Below are 22,710 nucleotides of genomic sequence, written 5' to 3' on the forward strand. Positions count from 1 at the left end.
AAACCTGATGAATGATTCAAATTCAAAAACACACTTCCAAGGGCTTCAGATCAAATCCCTGTTTAAGAAGTCAGACATCAGAGACCAGGGGAGAGCGGGCTTGGTTTCGGCGCCTGCCTGTGCGAGAGAGCAGGTGGTAGCTCTGAACTTCTCTCTCCGCTATCGTACATCCTGCCCTCAGGCCGTACTTTGGTTTGATTTCCTTATCAGTGAGTGTTCCAGCTCAGGCCTCACTCGATGAGCCCAGAGCGCTGCGTGTGCGTGTGTGTGAGTGTGTGTTCGTGGGCATGGCTGGCATCAAGAATCAGGTAAGGGACCATCTGGCCTGTTAGGACAGAACAGTCCAACTCATATAAATCACATGATCATCAGATGGACAGAAGAACCTGACCGGCATGATAAAAACAACAGAGGAGGAGGCACATGGGCATTATCCATCTCCCACTTTCAGAAATCTGTCCAAAAGCAAATCACGAGAATCTTATTGGCTTCAGTCCTGGAAGTGCAATGTGGAATTAGGTGTGATTTGGACATGTACAACATTTAAACATCTAAAACATTTGATATCAATAGCAGCAGCCAGAGCATCGAACCTTAACAGGAACAGAAGCTTCCCCTTCAACTCACTTTCCGCTCTTCTCCAGTTCACCGTACATCCACCCGTCCTTCTCGTCGGGAATGAGCAGGACGATGATGTCGCCCTCGTCGAAGCTGAGCAGCGTGCTGTTGTTGCCGGCCGTGTGAGGGAAGATGGTGCGCACGCGAGGCCGCTTCACGACATTGTTGAGGCCCGCCCCCATGGACACAGACCTGGCGAGATAGTTCTCCTCATTGTTCACATGATCTGGAAATCAGAGGAAAGAAGGATTTCTAGGCACAATTAAGAACAGTTATATTTCATGTACACTCTCAAGCTCATTGGTCATAATCACCCATGCTGCTGTTGTTGGTGATGGTGGCTACAGGCGAAGTTTTCTTCTCCTGCGTGAACATGTTCGCCAGAGGGCTGGTCTGAGGCTTCTGAGGCGGAGCCACAGGGGCAAGAATGTTCTGCATCAATCATAACATTAGCATGTTAGCATCTGTGCAAGGGTGAGGCCAGTACATCCAAATAAACCCAACCGCATTATCTTTACTAGACTAAGAAAAGATTTTGCCTTGACTTGTATATAGGGTTGCAAAGGGGCGGAAAGTTTCCTATAAATTTCCGGAAACTTTCCGGAATCTTTCCATGGGAAGTTTAGCTCCGGTATTTGGGGAATTTTGAAAAAAAAAAAAAAAATTCGCAAATTAAACGCTGATCAATAAAAACATCATTCAAAACTCAATTTTAAAGATGTATAGAATGCAGCACACGCTGCACGTTGAGTTTCAACCCTCCACTGTGCATTCTTCCATCACATGCACAGATAACTCCCAGCATCCTTCACTCTACAGCAGGGCTATTGAGGCCTGCTGTAGTGTGCAGGACTAGTCAGGTAAGTTTCAATGATATTACTGGGGAAAACATATTAGCATGCTGATTGAGGATTGTTCATCTGTTCATCTAGCCTATTTCCATTCATTTATCCATCAATTGTAAAATATTTTTACAGACTATTCCAATTGTTTGGCTAACTCTTTATATCTCTGGCATTGCATTAGTGTTTTTTTACAAACTTTTTTCTCATCTTATTCTTCAGAACAATGCCACGTGCACTATCTCATGTGTGAAGGTATTTCACCCCATCCAATGTAGAAGGAAAGGCTGTGTACATTTGCAAATACTTTGCAAAGACCTATGTTAAGAATGACACAATGATGTAGAAGCATATAGTCAAGTGCCCAAAGTTTCCTCAGGGCTCAAATCAGCCTATGACAAAACAAAATGTTTATATTTATTTCTGTATATGACAAGGTAAATACAGTTAGTATAAAGTACCCACAACATTTCCAGTATATTCCCGTTAATTCCCGTATATTCACGTTTATTCCCGTATATTCCCATGGAAAGTTTCCCACTTTGAATATTCCCAGGATTTTGCAACTCTACTTGTATATGAGGTTTTTAAAATCGAAAAAAATTCAATCTAACTAAGTGATTATCAAGTTTCCATCATGACCTGATCTTGAAGTATTCGTCGTTGCACCACACTGTGTGAACTGTGAAACAAGGCAGCGACATATCAAGCACAAGAACGTGTATTTATTTCTACCATCATACCAGGCTGCGCATAGACGGGGAGGGGGAGGGCATGGGCGTGATGGTGACGGGGGTCCGCAGCCCCTCGATCATGGACAGGATGCTCTCGGGCATGTCGGTGGCGTCGTTGCACTGGTCCTGCCAAGTGCTCAGCTTCGCCGTCAGGATGTCTCTGGCCTGTCCAGCAGGCACGGACACGACAAAAAGACATGAAAAAAGAAAATGAGTAATCATCGCTGTGCGCACATTCCCATCACTATGGTAACGCGATGCATGGTGGGGTTTTGTAATATATCGTTCTGGCTGCAGATTTTGATCAGATTCAAAACGGTTGAAGATTTTTTACTCTGCACAGTAACAGTAAATTTCAAGGTCAGAAAACATGGCGGTGAGATATCTCTGTGGTTTTGAGCTGGCGTACCTTGTCGTGGAAGGAGGCGGTCTGGTAGGAGAACATACAGTGTTTGTCCACCAGGAAACAGAAGCGTCTCTTCTCCTCCAGCATAGCCTCCTTGCAGCCGTCTGCAACGAACAACTGCATGTCCATCTGACGGCTCATCAACGTTTCCAGGCACTGACGACGTACACACACACACAAACACACACATGCAAACTCAAGTGATTTCCTCGAACATCATCCAAATACAATACCTCACACGTCCATGCAAGCTCTAAGTACACGCATTTGTGAAAAAGCAAATACAGTTTCGGTCTCTCTGAATGGGTTAATGGTCTTTCATCAGTAAGACATGTTGTTGCCATAGATCACCATGTTGTCTTATCGTCCTGTGCACACGGTTGGCGGCCATTTAAGCCTTTTCACTGCAAAACCTGTACGCAAATCCAACAAGGGCAGACGATATGAAAGGAGCACAATTCCTTTCTGAACATTCTAATCTCTGTCTTGCAGAACAGGTATTATTAGACTAGAGTTGACTGTATCGGCTGATTGGGCCGTCGTCAGTGTTTAGAGAAAGGACAGAGCAACAGGAGGGAGAGGGTCGGTCTTATCTCCACTGTGCATGCGTGTCCATGTGCATCAAAGTGTCTGGACCCTTTCTGAAACCCGATACTCCTCTCCAGCTTTGATCCTCTTACTAAATCTACAACTTATTTCAACATCTATAGTACATCTCGGTGGGTTTGACAAGTCTTTTGAAAACAAGAACAAACACACAGAAGCTAAGAGCAGAGTTTTGTTACTGTAGTGAATGGAGATACGAGTAATCTAATATGAGAAGTATAGATTCAGAGAAATAACGTCAGTAGTATTACCTAACTCCTCGTTGAGGTTTCACAAGCAAATTGATATGATTCTGTAGCTACACACGTTCATTTCTATGCAGACAGTTTCTTATAGCGAAACCTTTTGTTTCCTGTGAGATCCATATTGTCTTCCTCGTCCGACCGGCTGGAATGGGCACACCTGCTGACGGCTGTGAACACAATGGCGCCACACACCCCCTCTCTATTCAGCTCACACAACAGTCCTTATCTGATAAATCCTCTAAATGGCCGAGGGCTTTATTCAACAGGAGTCTGAGGAAATGCACGCATCTGCAAAACATTCAGCTTCTCCTCTCATGTGTCACCATTTATATGGAGTGTCAAATTATGGTGTAAATTAATAAAATTATTAAACCAAAACCATTTTTATTTAAAAAGGTTCCTTTTGGAGTAAAATACCCACAACTCATACACAGAAATACATTATAAAAACTGTTAGAACGAATTCAAAAATGACTTTAAATATAATCTAATTCCAGTTGGAAACTGGAAACCTAAACCGTGTAAACCTGTGTCTGTGTGTTTAGTGACAACAGCTAAGTAACTCCCAGCAGAGTGATATCACCGTTGTACAAACACTGCCGTCTGTCTAATGCCAGGAAGTCCTCACCTGAACCCGGGCTCGCATTTCTGTCCACAAAGGAGCCGATGAAAATTTCACCAGCAAATAAACACACCTACACCAATAAAAGGGGGAAATAAAAGTCTAATTCGAATTTCTGCTCATTCGCTCCCCATCACATCCTCGCCAATGTCCCCGAGTGTTTGCATTCATTACTGGGACATTCAACTATCTGCCCCTGCTGCTGTTAGAGCAAGTTTTGCTGCTTCATTATCAATTCACCGATCGGTAAAGAAGATGATGTCAGATCAAACTTGCATCTACCAAGTTTATGTTGAATCCTGCCCTCCTGCTGTAACTCGTAAAATCTATACGGATGTTTTAACAGTCACAGACGTGGGCAGGATTTCTCCCAGTGCTGCTGAGGGTAAATACAACCGTGACAGACGGTCAGTGTGCGTCATTTGGGTTTAAAAGGGTTCTGGCACCCCCGCCCTCATCTCCGAAAGAAAGTGGTGTTGTGAGGAAACAAGTTCATTTATAAAAATCATTAATTTGCAGTAAAAATGTGTTGAAACATTAACATTTTAAAGAATGTGGAGTGAGAGAAGGGTGTTGTCTCAGTCCCCTTTACTTCAATAGATAAATAAATCATCTAGCAGTTAAATTACGGGAACATGTCATTATAAAGTTTTATTTAATAAATGTAATCCATGTAATCCAAAATGCAAGAGCGTTTCCCACAAGTTCAAGTGGCTACATTCATTAAGCTAATTGAGGTGTTTAATTTAATCACAGGGCTTGAAATGAATAACCAAGAGTATCACATGCATTTAAAGTTCTTTAGTCTATTCTTGTGTTTCATTTTGGCAACAAAAAAAAAAACTGCTCTTGTATAACATGGCAGTAAAGATATTTTTGAAATAAACAGAAATGAGGTAGAGAAAAAGCAAGGGGGGAAAAAAAAACGACAAGAGAGTGAACACCTTTCTAGAACTGTGGAGGTGGGTGGCATAATTTGTACTAACAAGTGGATGAGAAACGAACAAGGGGGAGTGTGAAACACACACACACACACACACACACACACACACACACACACACACACACACACACACACACACACACACACACACACACACACACACACACACACACACACACACACACACACACACACACACACACACACACACACACACACACACACACACCCTTAGTCACTTTTCATCTATAAACACTGCAGCTAGCCTGTTGCTATGGATAACCTGTTTACCTGAGAGCTATATGTAAAAGAAAGAGAGGGATGGAAACGGAGAGATTGAGAGAAAACACCGTGCTCTCTTTGACACGTAACACTCTCGATACACCTCTCAATCATAATCCCGTCGATAGGGAGAAAAACTTGGTCTGGTTATTTCTTGTCTTGTTTTCTAGTCTTTTAATCAATTGTTTGAGTTTGGCTTGTCTGGACTTTTTGACGGATTGCTCCGTAGCTTTGAAGTCTCTTCGGCAAACGGAGAATCAGCGGCTGCTAAGCTCCTGACACCCTGTCTGTCTGTCTGTCTGCTTGCTGGAGCATCTCTGTGTCTATATCTAAATCCTTAATACCTGGCCTTAAATCAGATACGTGAGCACAGCAGCGAGCGAATTCTCCCTAATCTCAGCCTGGTGGGAAGGTAAGGGAGGAAATAGGTGATGGGGAAAAAAAAGGAAAGGAAAAAGACAAAGAGAAATGTGTCTCTCATATCTGTTAGTTAAATCTAAAGTATGTAACACTAGGGGTCTTAAAACAAAACATTAACTAAAGACTAAGTTTGGTTATGTGGTGAAACAGCGCGGGATCATGGGAATGGCTGTCTCACCATTAATTATGAAAATCTACCTGAGGCGACTCATGGTGCAATTCCTTTGTTCACGGATGAGGTCATGTATCAAAGTTTTATTCATGCAAACGGGAAAGAATAATCGTGATCCATTATGAGTGACAACACAAACAGTGGAAAGAAAAAGTGGAAATTTATAAGGCAAAAGAAAATGAAACGTCCTGTTATCTTGAATAAAAATTAGGAATTTCTCCGGGTTTGAACATTGTTTTCTTAGATTCTCAGCTGCTCTAACATGCATGTCTCTGATATTCTGTGATTTATCCTGAGGATAATCAGGATTGATTTTCATTGTGTTATCTTCTAGATTTTTTTGATATGTGGGTTGATAACCAACAAATAGCCGTTCAGCTCTAGATCATAGCATATATATATATATATATATATACAATTAAAGTGACAAGTTATATAAGTTCTCAGAATCTATACTTCCATAGGAGAATCGCCTTTTACCTGTAAATTTCTCTCCATCTATTTCTCTGTAATTTTCAATGTGTGTGTGTTTGTGGGTCAGTGCAGCCATTCCCTCTGCCAGGCTCACATATAAGCTCGACCTTGCAGGCAGACAACACAAAACACAAAACCCTTCCACATTCAGAAATGCACACAAACACACACCCAGGTGAACAGGCTGCCTGACAGGATCGATGTCGGGCAGGTTATGTAAAATCTGAGGCTGCTGCTGCTGTGGCCTCGGGGTCGCAGCTTTCAGATCAAATTCATCTGCAGTGTCACCAACAGGGCGCGGCAGGCATCCCATAATGACACCTGAAACTGGCTGTAATGACTCCACATTCCACTGAGAACTAAACCATATGGTAACAATGACGAAATTAAAGTGGATTATTTATACATAATTGACCATGTAGAATATGTATTATCTGCAGACTGGGGTCAAACACAACTAAAATGGCACACAGTGGAGCACATACCAAGGCCCATCTATTGCACACACTCATAACTATCAGTCCCTTAAAACATGTCTGATTTGATTTCCATCAAGACCCATTCATTATGCTCTGATAAATCAAGAAAGAACATTAAAGAAAGTAAAAAAACAGATATTCAGTGAAAGGTAGCTCTAACAAATTTAATAATAAGTGGCTTCCCTTTCTTACATTCTTCCACTCTCTCCAGTCCCTGCCCCATGATTGACGAACCCTCCCCCCGTCTCTCTCTCTTTTCTCTCTTTCTTTTTACTTTTTATTTATTCATTTACTTATTCTTTATTTTATTTTATTTTATTTTTATTTATTTATACTGTGCACCTTTAATACTTAATTATTACTTAATAGAATTTTCAGTTATTTATTTATCATTATTATTCTTATTTTCATTGAATTGTGAAATGTATTGTTCGCAGGACCATGTTCATGTGGTCCTTTAATTAAGAAAAACATCCAAGGAGGTAGGCTGTATCATTGATTCTTGTTCTACTGTGCCTTATCTCCTAATAAAAATAGTGTGGATCCGCACAAAAAAAAAGGATACAAAATCCATCCTTCCACCACGTTAAGTGTCAATTTGTCTTAGTATTTTTTGCATAGTCCCACTAACGAACAGATAAACAAATAAATGAAAAGCAGATGAAAATGCCCAAACGAAGGTAATAATCGGACAAGTATTCTTTTGACTGCCTGAGGGCCTTGGGTATATTTGAATACACAAACTAGAGGCTGCAAAATATTAAGTTCAAAACACATCACTGTGTGGTTCTGCCAAGGGAGCTGACTCACACAACCCACCAGGCTTAGATATAAACCTACAAGGGAATATTTAAATAGGGCAGATAAAGTTCTGCATTAACCAAACATGTCTCAGACGTCCGACACGATGGATACTGCTGCATGCAAGACAAGTGTGGCTCTGAATGCCAGTTTGCTTGTGTGCAGATAATTCTCTGTAATTACAGTAACTCGGCTCAAATTGGAACGTTGCTCATTGTGTTGCCTGCTCGTGCACGAACATGTCTTCTGTGCATGCGGGTGGAGCAAGGTGGTGCATGAGAGGATTGCATGCGGGTGTATTGGAGTCGCAGGCGGGCAACAACAAACCGAGATCTTCCTCTCCTGCATGACTGCACAGAGCGGACACTTCATACATTGTCCCCCCACTAGTGTTACACTGGCTTTGACATGGTGCGTCTCAGGTGTCAAGGTTTGAATGATTGAGTGTCTGTGTAATTATGTCTCTGTGCACATATGAAGACACTGTGTGTTTGTGTGTGTGTCAAAGAAAGAGCATCCATGTGTGGGTCACGTATCTCTACCTTGTTTCTCTCTCATCTCACCTCGCTCTCCCTGTTCTCGTACTTGTTGGCGTTCTTGCCTTGGCTCTTTCTCCGGAGCTTCTTCAGTTCCGACTGGGACTTCTCCAGAGAGTCCTGCTTCATCTTGTGCTCCATCTGATACCTCTTGAACGTGGCCTGACGCAGAGGAAACACAAACGTGTGAACGCTGGAACTCCAGATCAATAAAAATGAGTTTGCACTTAAATGATGACTCGCTCGATTCCCTATTTGCAATTTCGATTACGTGGCTAATTTATGATCTAAAAAGTATCGTGTCTCCGGGGGTTTGGACACGTGACATATCCGCACTTTGGTTTGCAAAATACACTTGACTTAACTTCCCCAATTAAAAACTCACAAATCATATTGTCATGTTTGCTGTCTGCGGTTTTAAAGAATAACACACAACACACAACACACACACACACACACACACACACACACACACACAGACACACACACACACAACTCACTGTGATGTATTTGACGTCCATTTCCGTCTTTCTCTCCAGCTCGGTTATTATCTCCCTGTGGAACCTCTTGAACTTTGGGTGAGGAGCAGGGAGGGAGAGGGGGGGGGGAGGGGAAGAAGACAACAGCTGATTAGAACCTTGATAGGCAGACAGACAGACAGACAGACAGACAGACAGACAGACAGACAGACAGACAGACAGACAGACAGACAGACAGACAGACAGACAGACAGACAGACAGACAGACAGACAGACAGACAGACAGACAGACAGACAGACAGACAGACAGACAGACAGACAGACAGACAGACAGACAGACAGACAGACAGACAGACAGACAGACAGACAGACAGACAGACAAACAGACAGACAGATAAACAGACAGACAGACAGACGGACAGACAGACGGACGGACGGACGGACGGACGGACGGACAGACGGACAGACAGACAGACAGACAAACAGACAGACAGATAAACAGACAGACAGACAGACGGACGGACGGACAGACGGACGGACGGACGGACGGACGGACGGACGGACAGACAGACAGACAGACAGACAGACAGACAGACAGACAGACAGACAGACAGACAGACAGACAGACAGACAGACAGACAGACAGACAGACAGACAGACAGACAGACAGACAGACAGACAGACAGACAGATTTGCTGACACAGGGACTTGGGGGAAAATCCCTCAAGGAGAGAAATGAAGAGTGATCATGTGGAGTGTGTGGGTGAGTGTGTGGGGGGGTGGACGCCCTGTCCAAGTAGCGTTTATGAATGAGTCAGAAACGAAGCGTGGGAATGCCCACAGACTTCTCTCACTCTCTCTCCTGCTCTCTCTCTCTCTCTCATTACTGTGAGGGTGTTGAAGCACGCCCACCACCGCCGCAGCCTTGTTGCCATGCAGTGACCGCACCCACACGGGGCAGATCAATAAAGAGGAAGACCCCGGGACTGAACTTGCAGAGATGACCACAGACACCTTGCCGCACACACACACACACACAGACACACACACGCACACCCTTAACAAAGCAGACAAGCTGAATTAATGCTGTGAGTCACCAACTGGAGTCCATTAACCAGGCAGCCCACCCACTGACGCTGTTAGCAACCGTGTCTCAGAGGAACGCCGCGCAAATGTTCTGACCCAAAGTTCAGCTTTAACAGGCTATTTTCCTTGTTTGTTTTGCAGAGCACGAAGCTGGTGCAACATGTCAGCAGGTAGATCCCGAGATATCGAGATGGACTTTCGAAAAAAAGGAAAGAAATCTACAATCATGTGCAAAATAGAAAAGATCAGGTATTCACGAGTTCTCATAACTTCCTTTTAATGACCTATAAAATAACCAATGACCGGTCAATTACAATTTCGATTGATGAGACAATACTTGCCCAAATATAAGTACAAATGTATTTGTCGGTGTTTGTTTGTTAGTTTGCAGGATTACGCAAAAACGCAAGAAGTTCTTTTGAAACTTTCTTTAACTTTGAATAAAAGACTGCTTTAAAACTTATAATAATTAATGGTTCTTGAAAATTTTGAATTTTTTTTGGGGATTATTGCTGCTGATCTTGACCAGGATTTGCTGATAGAAAAGATATTGTATCCCACTGGTTAGATATAGGATCAATGAATAGTAAAATATGTAGTTTGATAAACTAATCAAACAAACCACAGAGTGTCTTTTAAAGGAGGATACAGTATCTTTGGCTTTTGGAACAGCCATTGAGCATTTATCCTGTCTATGACTGAATGAAACAATCAATAAATGTATTCAAATTAAATAAACAGATCAGGAAAAAAAAAAGAATCCTCCTGTTACGTGAGCGTGATTTCTCAATGCACCAAACTGTAACAGGTGCAGCTGGTGCTTTCCCAGGACGTGTTGAGGCCTGCCCCCTGTTCTCAGCACGGAAACTAAACAACAACCCAAACCTGTTGTTTCCCTTCCTCCTGCAGCTGCTTGCTTTTCCACATCCATCCTGCTACTGTAGCTGAGGTAGGTGGGTGGGGGTGCAGTGTCTATCAAGGGAGTGTGCGCTACTAAACGGTGCTTGGTGAACTGAGGCTTTCACCCGTGGTTGTGTGTTTGTGTGTGTGTTGAAAGACAGGCTCAGAGAGTGACAGTATGTTGTGTAGTGCGTTGGGGTGAGGCGACACACAATTACACAGCAATCACGTTACACAGGAATCTGCCGGAAGCAAACGCACATGAGAAAAAAAAACACATCAAGCACTTACATTCTCCTCCAGCTCGAGATGAACCTTCCTGTGGACCTCGGAGATTTCCATCAGCACAACACCTGCCGACAAGCAGAGAAACACAAACACATTAAATCCAAGTGTTTCCTTTGCTGAACAGAGACGACGGCGTAATTTGAAGATATTGTGCAACACATTGTACAATAACAATGAGTTGAAGGCATTATACTGAACGTCATCTGTGGCCTCGACACCGTCAAATGTCACCGGCTGCAGATTCTGTTTCAAAAGGTTTCCTGCGCTTAAAAAAACATTACACGTGCCTGGACCAGAAAAACTGGACCACCTGGTGCTGGGCTAATCAAAAAGAGCTTATGTGGAAGGAAACCACAAGTTATAACCTTTTGTCTGGTGAACAAATCTATCAAATTAGGATTAATGAGTTACGACCATTAGGTGGTTAAGTGTAATTAAATGTCTTGTTGTCCTGCTCCACAGAACACGGCTCCCCTAATCTTAAATCATTACGATCACACTCAAATTCACAGAAACTTACAGATGTGTTTTTCATTCAAACAAACATACAGCATGAAAGTGTCTCATTATAAAGTTAGCTGCATTTATAACAATTCATATAAATTATTTATTAATTTTATTTATTTATTATTAATAGTAGCCAAAGGGCTTTTGTTAAGCCAGACATAAACTCCAGAAAATGTCTGGAAAATTTGACAAAATTGACCAATTTCTTGCTGTAGAAAGCAAGTTTTTTTCTTTACAGCCCAACAACACTGACGCCTCTCGAATCTCATCTTTTTCATTCCTGGATATTTGCAGCTTTTTTTTTTTTTTTTCATCAACTGTGAATCCTCCAGACATTTTTCTGCTGTATTCTCACGTGGGCTCAATTGTTCATTTTCGAGACATTTCACTCGGGGACTAACGGGAACAGTTTGTCCAATCACATACAAGTCCCTGAGGAAACATTCAAGAAAATATCCAAACATTCCAGACTGTCTGAAAGAATACTAACTGAACAAAGCTGCACACACTCACAGATATCAATCATTTAAATATGGCTATGATCAAAAACATGATACCACCAAATTTCATGGAACTCCTGGTGGTGATCCTGACAAACAGCAAATGCAAAACTTCCTCAGTGAAAGGTATTAAGAGTGAACCCATCTTTCATGGTTAAAATCAGGGATCCTACTCTGAGCCACGTGGCCTCAACATCCTGGTCGAACGTTTAGTGTGTGTGCACTAAATGTGTGTGGCCCAGTAACTCGGATAACATGTGTTAGTGCCCATGGGGAATCACTTTATTGCAGGAAGCAAAAGAGAAGCGATGAGGAAGCTCCAGCAGCTCCAGCTTCAGGTTGGTTCACAGCAAATGATAATAAGTGTACTGAATGTGTTGGGTATGTTTTCTGTGCATGCAGGAACATATAGTTTACATTACATATGCAAACTATGTGTCTACTGGATCATGTCACATCTCAGATATGACAGGATGGAAATTGTCAAGAGGGGGAAGTTGAGACTTTATGTTGTGACTTATTTACCACAATCTACTTTTCTCCGAAGGGAATTATTTTCCGTGTGCAGCGAGTGAAGGTCGCGACACAAAACATTCTCCAGTATCCAGCTGTACTCTCCTGGGAGGCTGGAGCAGTAACACAACAGTGAGACAACAGATTTCCCTCTGTGCACATACAGTGGCTTCTGCTTCGGAGCACGTACACAGTTCATTTGGATGTTTGGAGATAAGACGCTGAAGACCAACGCTGCAAAATAAACCTTTAGTGAGTCCACACAAACCTCGTGGAAGATTCATGAGTCAATATTTAAAAAGCAGCCGTGAGTTCAATGGGAAAAACCCAGTGCAGTTCTCTTTACTCAACAACCGTCTGACGTGTGACGATTCAAGGTGTGAACCTGACAGATGTTCACTGGGCTCCTGGTCTGATGCATCACTATGTGCTGTACATTCACCAGAACGTAAACACTGCCCTTCCCTTCCAGGCTCTGCTCCACCCGTTCGACACCACGCCTGCTCCACCTTGCCACAGTGGCTCTTTTTAACTCAGCACAGTTTCGAAAAGGCTCAGCAGATGAAGGGCACAACAGTAAATCTGCCCTTTCATGGGGCAACCAGAAGAACCCAGACTGAGGATGTAGGGTGGAGAAGAACTGTGTCAACGTGTAGTAAAAGACGTGAAAATGTGCTGTGAGGATTGAGGGAAAGAGATGAAATGACCGCTAGACAGAAAAAGAGAAACTAAGATGAAAATAAAGGGTGTGTTTCTTGTGTGGAGCCCCTGTCAATATTCTAAGAAAACCCTAAAAAATATTTGACTTTACAGCATCACTGAGACTTATTTTGACCTGAAAGAGAAAAGTCACGTGACACCAAAGAACGCTGTGATCAAAGTTAAAGCAGGCGCTGAAACGAACATGCTCCTGTAACTGCCCTGGTCTGAACACTTCTGACCCCAAAGTCCCCTTATCTTACAACAAGAACCACGTCCTAATAACATCAGCAGACGTGGAGTCAAGTACCTGACTGACTGGTTTGTTTGCCAGACACAAAAGTCATGTGTCATCAACGTATCACTGTATCTGGATAACACCGATGCAAATGTGTCATGTAACCGATTGCATTCAGGCGTCTGAGGAGAAACGTCACAGTGAATCAACAGCCCTCGAGGTCCTGCAGCTCACGCTCTCTTTTGTTTATTGTTGACACAATCTGCACAAAACGTTGCCGGGCAACAGACGTGCACGATTGAGCAAAGGTGCGAGGGCCAAGATGTGTCATGATGTGGACAACACCGGAGGCGACGGCGACGCCATCAGCAAACAACACCGAGCCAAGGTAAACCCACACAATACAGACGAGGCTGCCTGTTCACCCGGGACGTGAGAGGGTCTGGAGTCTCAGCTGCACACACTCAGCTCAGTGGAGGCAGGTTTATGTTTGCGAACACAGGGGCAGTAGCTGTGAGTCACACAAGAAAGGCAGCATCTGACAATTCAGAAGCCTTGAGAAGTAAAGCCATTGTAACGCAAATGAGAAAAACTCAGAAACCTGACGTTCGGTGCCAGAGGAGCAGCGAAGGTAAACTCGTGTTTAAGGTGCAGTTGTTATTTTATAGTTTAGTGTCAGAATGTTGGGTTTGAATGAAGCTTTGTGATTTGATTCAGTTCGTCAGCAAGAGCGACTCTCAGACCCTGATCAGACCTGGTCTTCACACCCGTCCTCGGAGATCCTGACAAGTAGTCACCTCTAAGTCCAGGACCGAGGACATAAAGGTCCGCCCATACTCAGCTGACGTCCTCTGACCTTCTGAGTGAAACTGTTTGTACTTCCTTCCCTAAGTAAACTACACAAATCCCTGTATCTTCATTCTCCATAAGCCTACAACTGATACTGGTTTCTAGCTGTGTGTGTGTGTGTGTGAGCACAGTTCTTCACTGTAAGTCCTGGTTCCTGCAGGACAGGCTCACCACATTAAAACACAGATCTTTGCCCAACACTACTGACCAGGTGAAAATACAAGATTAGACCAACACGTTCGGGTCTGATCTGCTACTTCAGCCCACAGGAGAGAAACCTGTGTGTTTGTACATGTACAGAAACTACTGTAGAAAGGAAGAGACTTTGCCTCTGCTTTTTCATTCAACATAAATCCATCCTACAAACAAGGATAACTTGAAGGCAGACGATATTCTCTTAAAACAATTTTATCAGGCTCCATCCTTGTGACACGAGCTCTCTGGCCTGAGATAAAGATAAGCAAGCAAAGGAAAATGAAGAAAATAATATAGCGTCAAGTTCTCAGGGAAATAAACAGAAGCTGAATTTGGAAAAAAAATTGTAATTCTTTGGTCGTATGCAAAGCGGCCCGCAGTTCTCTCACCGCTTTCGACTGTGGACAAAATAATCTTGGCACTGGCGAGCGCCACCCGACACACCATGCAAACCTGCTTAGATTACGTAAAGTGGGCGGGATGCCATTTGACGGCCCGTTGAAGGACAATGTGCGTGTGTGTCTGTGTGTTTGTGTTAATGTGTGTGCTTGTGTCTATCTACAAAGCCATTTCTGCTGTAAAGGGACAGAATTGGAGGAGATTAAATTCCCTGCAGACAGGCTGTATTTTTTGTGTGGAGCCTCTGTCAATATTCTAAAAAAACCCTCAAAAATATTTTACTTTACAGCATCACTGAGACTTATTTTGACCTGAAACAGTTAGAAGCTATAAAGAGTGAAAACAACGAGGTCTAAACTAGGCACGTCTCTACATCCTGGTCTTTCATATCTTAATACCTCTTTCCTTGTTTGACCAGTGAATGAAACAAATAAGATTAAACGGACTTCCTGAACAAAAGAACAGTTGACATTTGACCTCTGGCAGAGGAGGAGGAGGAGGAAGGAGGAAGGAGGAAGGAGAGTAGAGGAGTTAAAGCAGGAAGGTAGGAGGATGAGGTGCACCGGTCCTCCAATGCCTCTCAAGAGTATCTGGTTTCTGGTTAGCTACGCATCAGTGCAGCTCGGGTTTCTGACGGGGTAAGATCACTACGTCCACCAGCCGGCTCCGAAGCAAAGTGCACAGACTTTTATCCAACTCCTGAAATCCTCCCAGCGTCTTGTGCCACAGGCTGAGGGTGTTCGGACTGGTTATAGTGACGTGGATTTTCCCCTTACAATGCATTTAGGTTCACAGGCCTGGTTAGATTAGATGACTTTTTTGCAATGTGTATTTAATCACCCCTTGCTCAACATAATCCCCCATAATGACTCAGACTGAACTGATCTGTCATGAGACCAGAGTGTCCCTCTCTCTCTCTGCCGCTCCCATGCAGGGATTAGTGGGGGGGTGCAGTGTATCCACAGCTCAGGGTGAGTTGGCCTGAGCCCGGACATCAGGACTCCACCCTACACCAACACCACACAACCATTTTTCCTGCCATGTCCGTTATCCCCTATCGTTTTCTAATTTCTAATGGGGATTAAATCAGATTTTTGGATAAAAATAGCATTTTAATTATTTATATGGAGCGTGATGATAATCAGCAGTTTGTTTGTGTTCCTCCCCTCATTTCCTCTTCACTCACAGGAAGCACATTTCAAGCTGCTCTCGCCACAACACGACCAGATTTACTGTGAACTTTCCTCTCACCGCAGCAAACAACAACAACTCCTGGATGCATGCAGACATTAAATGAGGGAAAGAAATTCCTCGGATGCTGACGAAAATGCCGGGGTTGGGCGCCAGTGAGTGCACGAAACTATGTTCTGATCCGATAGCACATCTTTAAAGTTTACTACCTTCACCGAGATGAAACTGAAATTTTCATTTCCCAGAAATCACTACACCTCTGCTGCCGAAATCAGCAGCAAGGGAGAAGTGATTTTCGATGGTGTTGGTATTTCACACGGAAAAGTTCCAAAAGTAAAATGCCAACCTGAAACATATCCAAGACTTTTGAGCTGTAGATTTATTTACTTGTGTTATTTATCAGTTATGTTTTTAATGTAGGGCTGGGTAAGTTAACTCGTTTTAATCGAGTTAACTCAAGTGATGAGTTAACTCGATTAATTATTTTATCTTGCATTAACTCAGGTTTGATCATTTATTGTTTTATTGTGAAAGTCAGGCTTTTATTTTGTGAAAGTCTGTTGCTGACTGCTGCGGAACCGGAAAAAAGAAAATAATTGGCAAATAAACAACCATGGATAAGGGTACGGAGCTTTTACATGGCCATTTTCATTTTAAAGTTCTTCCAGACGGCGGAGTCGACAGAACCAAAGTAATTTGTAGCCACTGCCAAGGTGAATTTTCTTATCACCGGAGTACTTCCAGTCTAAAATATCACCTAAATGCAAAACACACAGTTGATATCAGCAAATCACTCAACGAAACAGCAAGTGGAGCGAGGCTTCGGCAGACTACGTTAGACGCAGGGAGGAGTATACATTTTTCATAACGAAGAGGATAACATTAATGCCCTGGCAGTGGCATTGAGCTTTAACTTTGTATTTGCTTTGATAACATTGTTAAGTTGAGATTTACACTGAATATTTTATTTAACTGCTACTGTATTAAATGCTGATGTTAAAAGTGTTTGCACAACAAAGCTTATGGCACTTTCGTTCATATGGCAGAACATTGAAAATAAAATTGCGCTATACACTACTTTTCAATTCATTATTGGATTTTGCGTATACAAATGCGATTAATCGTGATTAATCAGGGAAATCATGCGATTAATCGCGATTAAAACTTTTAATCGTTGCCCAGCCCTAATTTAATGACATTCACTCTCCATATGTAGTTTTTCAACTGGTTTAGGTCATACAACAGGGATGATAGCTATCATCACTTCCATGCAGGGTTAGAAACATACAGCTGTTAAAATACATCATATGAGCTAAGTCCAAGTTTTGGAAACTGTATAGGTCAGAGAAAAAAAATGAAATCTGAAAATCTCTACATAAAAACCAGTCCTAGCTCAGAACCCCTGAGACACACTGGCCTGGCAGAGAGGTTGTTTCACGGCCACATTTCATAACACATCACTGACCACAGAGCACCTCCACCATGTGGTGTTTACACGTGCAGTCAAATCTACCTGTGTGTACAGTGTGGGAAGATCACGTTGAACATAAACTAACCACAGTCACAACCTCCACCTGTGCACAACACTATCTGCTGGGAGCAATGCACAAATCAATACTGTGTTTTTCTAACCACTTGTGAGATTTACACAGAGCTGGTTGTTAAATACACTGAGATGTGGATCGACTGTTTCAGCAGAAGATAATCTCGTTGCTCCGTGAATCCAAAGTGAAACCACAAACTTTTACAATCACCTTTCAAGTCCACACGATGGGAGGTGGGGTTGCTTCTTTGTTTTTTTTAGGGGGGGATGGAAAATTACTTTTGCATGTGCCAGAAAACTGAGACCTGTGCAGCACCAGGTGCCACCTCCCATTGTGCTGGTGAATTTAATTAGCAGTTTTGCTCCTAATCGGCAGGGGAGTGTAGAGACGTATACAGTGGTTAAATCAGAGCGAGCCTCTGGTGACGGCGGGTCGGGAACACCAGACCTCTTTGGATTGCAAATGAGCATCTACAGGAGCCCACTGACGCCTGGGGAGCCGGAGAGGAACTAACAGGGAACCAAACAAACTCTTTGGCGCTGTGTTTCTTTAAGCTCGTCACACACGCAGCGGTGCATCCATCACAAGGGCCGAGCGGGCGTTCATCAAAGCGTAGCTGCTGCTGTGCGACCGTGCTCAGTGAGTCGTTGTGTATTTCAAGGACAACGCAGACATTCACCTTCCTTCATCAGAACAAGAAACCACAGCAGCCACATCTGCACCAGTGACCATGTTTCCATGGACAGTGGTATCCTGACTATTGACCTTATTCTGAATTGTTTGGATTCTGATGTTTGGAAGAGTTGCCTATAGGCAATTTCATTCATATTCCCGTCTACATGTTTCAGAGCCAATACGATTATGACATAAGGCCGTTGGTCACTGTTGCACAAAATGATGCAAAACCTCCGATAGACTTTTAAAATGCAATTAAGATGTACACATGTCTACATAATGTGACTAAGGTCAGAATACAACACGTCTTCATTCGATTATTGTCATTATTGTCTTCATTCTTTAATTTTTCTGCAACTACATCCGTGCTGTCAAGTAAGTGTATTTGCTGAGTTTTTTGAATAAAGTGCATAGAAAACCAGTCTTTACTCAACTCTTTACGTTTGAATAATTGAACCAGTTTAGTTTGTTAACTTTGTTGCCACTGCAATATCATTATGGTTTTACTACCAGCTAAATGAACGTCAGTCAAACGTTACGTCTTATAATTGGTCTGAAAGTCTGAACTATCCAATAGGATGTTTTCACACTGCAAACCAACCGAACCGTAGTTTGTTTGATTTGGACCGATCTTATTGGTCGGTTGGTCCAGCCTGTGGTCTGACGCACCTTCCACACCTGTTATTTTGGTTTGGACTAGTCTGAAGGTCCAGACTTAACAACAAGGTAAGTGTGAAAACGCCCAGGATCTGTGTTTTATATATTATCAAATGAATCTTTAGGCTTTGTGTTGTGACTCCAATGCTTATTTTTCCAAATTTTTTTGATTTCTTACTAGATTCAGTCTTGTATCTTGTTCCTATACCTGGAACAACTTTTATAGAAAGAGTAACTTGTCTGGTGTGCAAAATAGTATTTCAGCTAATATTGCCAGACTTGACCGAAAGACCCCCTGTAAACCAATAATACATTCCTCTGAGAGCCATGTGAGATAAACAGCTATTTGAGGAAAAGCAGGGACGATCTCCACAGTCTGCAGACCTCCCACAGTTTATCCCAGAGGAGAGAGTGAGAGAGAGAGAGAGAGAGAGCAGGAGGACAGGGCAGCGTGGAGACTTACCTAATTCTCTGGAGACAGGAGACACTGCCGCGTTCTCCCCAATCTTAGACATTGCATCAAAATACAACTTCCCCGCCAGGATCATTGCTGGGAAAACGATAAAATGATCATTAATATTTGTAAGGATGGTTTGGGAAAAATTGAGACTGCCTAAAACCTGTTGAAGACCGCTTGACCCAGGAAGTATTCAAATATAATAAATACAAATAAAACCTGCTACACCTGCAACCACAACAAAGCTCTGGTCTATTCAAACAAAACCTCAAAGGCAAAACATTCCAAAATGTTTATTGAGCTTTGGCCATAAAAGTCATAAAATCTCTTTTGTTCCCGATGAAGTGGACAAATGAGGAAGACGGCAGCAGCTCAGTCACACTTTAACTTTCCAATCTGCTTTTCTTCTAACCTCATAACTTATTATGAACGTGAATGGATGTTTTCAAAAACACTCACCAGCCACTGATTTCTCATAGTTCTTGCCGACGTTGACCAGGTTCCTCAGGCCTGGGTTGAACTGATCCATCACAGTCTAGGAGGAAAAAACAACACAAAAACAAGTGATGCAGTTTGTTATAATGTCAAACAGGTTTATTTTGGGGGTGTTTGGTTCGAAACACACGTGGGTTCATATTAGGGCGACTGTTTACATGACTGAGTGACATCGGATGGGAGTTACTTCACGTTAAACCCAGCGGACTATTCATTAACCGGAGCTACGACCGGTGACCTTTGGGCAAAGCTTCACCTGAGTGTCTTGTCTTGTATCATCGCTCGTATAATGTGGTTGAGACGAGAAAAATAAAGAACGAAAGTCACAAACCGCTCAGAGAAAGAAAAAGCGCAAACTAAACCCAATAGAAAATTAAAACATTTTATTCCAGACACAGCATGGGGAGGTTTTGGGTTTGATAAAAACCAGGATGACGTGACTCTGTCCATTCTTCACATACTCCGATCAATGTCACAGATTGGAACTATCATCCACCATCCTGTGCTACACCGAGCACTTATCTCTGTGATTAGGTAAATTAGTCGGCTATTCTCTGTCCATATCTCGTCTTCCCGAGAGGTGACACGGTCTGAGCCAAGTGCAGGAAAAGAATAAAAACGTCAGTAAAGCACCTAAAGACAAACATAAACAGGATCTTTTTCATAAGATGCTGTTGCTCTGACGTGACACAACACCTTGCATCTACTAGTTTCAGTGTTCGCACCATAAACCTAAACTGTGAAGTCGTTTAAAACACACAGAAAAACCTAAAGCGGCAACTCTTCCCCTCATTCGCTGGTGTACTGGTGTAAACACACAGTGCTGTGGGACAACTGTTGATTATAGCTGCGGGCCAGAGGAGCTTTGCTATATAATCTTACCACAGAACACACTCAGCCAGCTAAATTATTAAACCTGGAGTCTCTTTCCTGCATTTCATCACACCCCAAGGAGCTGTGGGGGCTGTCCCCGGGAGCAGCAGCGACACTAACCATTCAAAACCAAGAACAAGTGCTTCTGGGGGAGAACATTCAAATCGCTTCTTCTGTCCCACCTGTTGAGTCCAGTGTGGGACAAGTTACAGCTCTTTGGTGGGGTTTCGTGAATGTGGCGTCTCATGTTTGTTTAGTCTAAACCCTTCTAAAAGGTTCAGTGAATGAATTCCAGTTACTCATGTGATGACACAGATACCAGGGATCATTACTGAGCAGCTCAAATGATGCTGATCAACCAGCAACAAGGTATTATGAGGAAATGGCACTCCCATTGGGTGGGGCTATTTTTTCAAAACCTGAAACTTAAAGTTACTTAACAGTCAGTTGAGAGCAAACAGCTCTTACACTGTTTATAATCCAGATGTAATTCTGATGCAGAGGTAAAGAAACAACAGTTCAGTCTATGTGAAGCTAAGACCCCATTCATGTGTTAATAGACACATGAAAATTATAGTGTTTTTAGTCCAGAAAACACTTTTGGAGTTTCAGGGGTAAACACACACGAACGTGGCTCCAGAGCAGGATATCCGAGGACAGTTTTGCGTCTAGTTTGAATTTCAGGGAGGGGGTTACAGACACTTGGATGACATCATAGGAGCAGTGTGGAGCCATTGTTTTGTTGTTTTTTTACGTTTGAAGAATCGGTTACCATTGACTTCAATTGTATAGGATTTGGCTGCAACGCTGTTTACCCCTGAAACTCCAAAAGTCGCCCACCAGCAAAGTGGGGATTAGATTATAAGTGAGTTTTTATTCTTGGGTGACCCATCCCTTTAAACTGTCTTTAATCTAGATATTATTCTGACACAGAGGTAAACAAACAACAGTTCAGTCAATGCAAAGCTAAGACCCCATTCATTTTTAAAACACTTTAAAACTCACCCCTAGAATAAACTATCTATTACGACTCCAGATTGTTTACCCATCACTCCCTGTTTGATGGAAACTCTACTAGAATGAACTGAGCCTAGTTCCTTATCAAGCCGCTTTCAGGGGTCCTCAGTGAAAAGTTGCGGGACAGCAGTGATCGTGGAGGACACATGTATGAAGGTGTCCTGTCCTCGCACCTGTTGTCTTCCCACCCACCTTGTATGTGCCTTCGGTGAGCTTGTTCACCTCCTCCGCGTTCTTCGACATGTTTAGATCCCTCACGAAGCCCGAGCCACACGAAGGAATCACTCATACACACACACTCACCCACACACACACACACACAAACTCACACACCTCACCAACGCCAAACAAAAAGGACAAAAAGTAAATATCCAAAAAAAGAGGAGAGGTGACCGAACCTACGGACACATGAAATTCCTCACGTCCAGCAGGAGACGCAAAACGCACATAGTCCAACAAAAAAATGAGAACAATATAAATAAAGGGAGGAATAGGGAGGGGAGTCCAGTGCTGTGTGTGTGTGCGTGTGTGTGTGTGTGTGTGTGTGTGTGTCTGCTGCTGCTGCTTTGGAGTGTGTGTGTGTGTGTGTGTGTGTGTGTGAGCAGTAGAAGAGCTGAGCTGTCAAACTTGTAGGTGGTGAGTTCACCGGAGGGGAGGAGGCCTGAGGAGGGAAGGAAGGTGCAGGCGTCAAGTTCACTGCACTAGAAGAGGGACATAGATTTCCGGATAGTTTCCTTTTCAAATTAAAATTCTCTAAATAGCTCACAACATGGGATATCTCAGTTTGAGGAGTTAACTATAAAAAATAAACAATAATGAGAAGCATGAGGTCGATCTGATTTATCCATTTCAACCATGGTTTTAGCTCTAAAAGGAAAAAATCTACAACTACAGGCAGGATAACATCTCTGCTCTTAATAAATAGTAATAACAACAACAATAATAATAATAATTACTTTATTTATATG

At 42.8% G+C, this 22,710-nt stretch overlaps 1 protein-coding gene across 1 annotated transcript in view; it reads right to left on the bottom strand.

Moving 5' to 3' along the window:
- LOC133023040 (brain-specific angiogenesis inhibitor 1-associated protein 2-like protein 1) overlaps positions 1-22,281 on the bottom strand; it is a 32,987-nt gene extending 10,706 nt beyond the window's left edge. Inside the window, exons 1-10 of the mRNA XM_061089965.1 lie at positions 21,935-22,281; positions 19,817-19,892; positions 19,364-19,450; positions 10,937-10,998; positions 8,681-8,752; positions 8,208-8,342; positions 2,604-2,756; positions 2,204-2,359; positions 933-1,050; positions 628-844 (exon numbers count right to left, since the gene is read on the bottom strand). Coding sequence (XP_060945948.1) covers positions 628-844; positions 933-1,050; positions 2,204-2,359; positions 2,604-2,756; positions 8,208-8,342; positions 8,681-8,752; positions 10,937-10,998; positions 19,364-19,450; positions 19,817-19,892; positions 21,935-21,985 — 1,127 coding nt within the window. The 5' untranslated portion in view covers positions 21,986-22,281. The remainder of the gene's footprint in view (positions 1-627; positions 845-932; positions 1,051-2,203; positions 2,360-2,603; positions 2,757-8,207; positions 8,343-8,680; positions 8,753-10,936; positions 10,999-19,363; positions 19,451-19,816; positions 19,893-21,934) is intronic.
- Between the last annotated feature and the right edge of the window lie 429 nt (positions 22,282-22,710).

This window comes from Limanda limanda, chromosome 17, assembly GCF_963576545.1.
Source record: "Limanda limanda chromosome 17, fLimLim1.1, whole genome shotgun sequence".
Classification (NCBI taxonomy): domain Eukaryota; kingdom Metazoa; phylum Chordata; class Actinopteri; order Pleuronectiformes; family Pleuronectidae; genus Limanda; species Limanda limanda.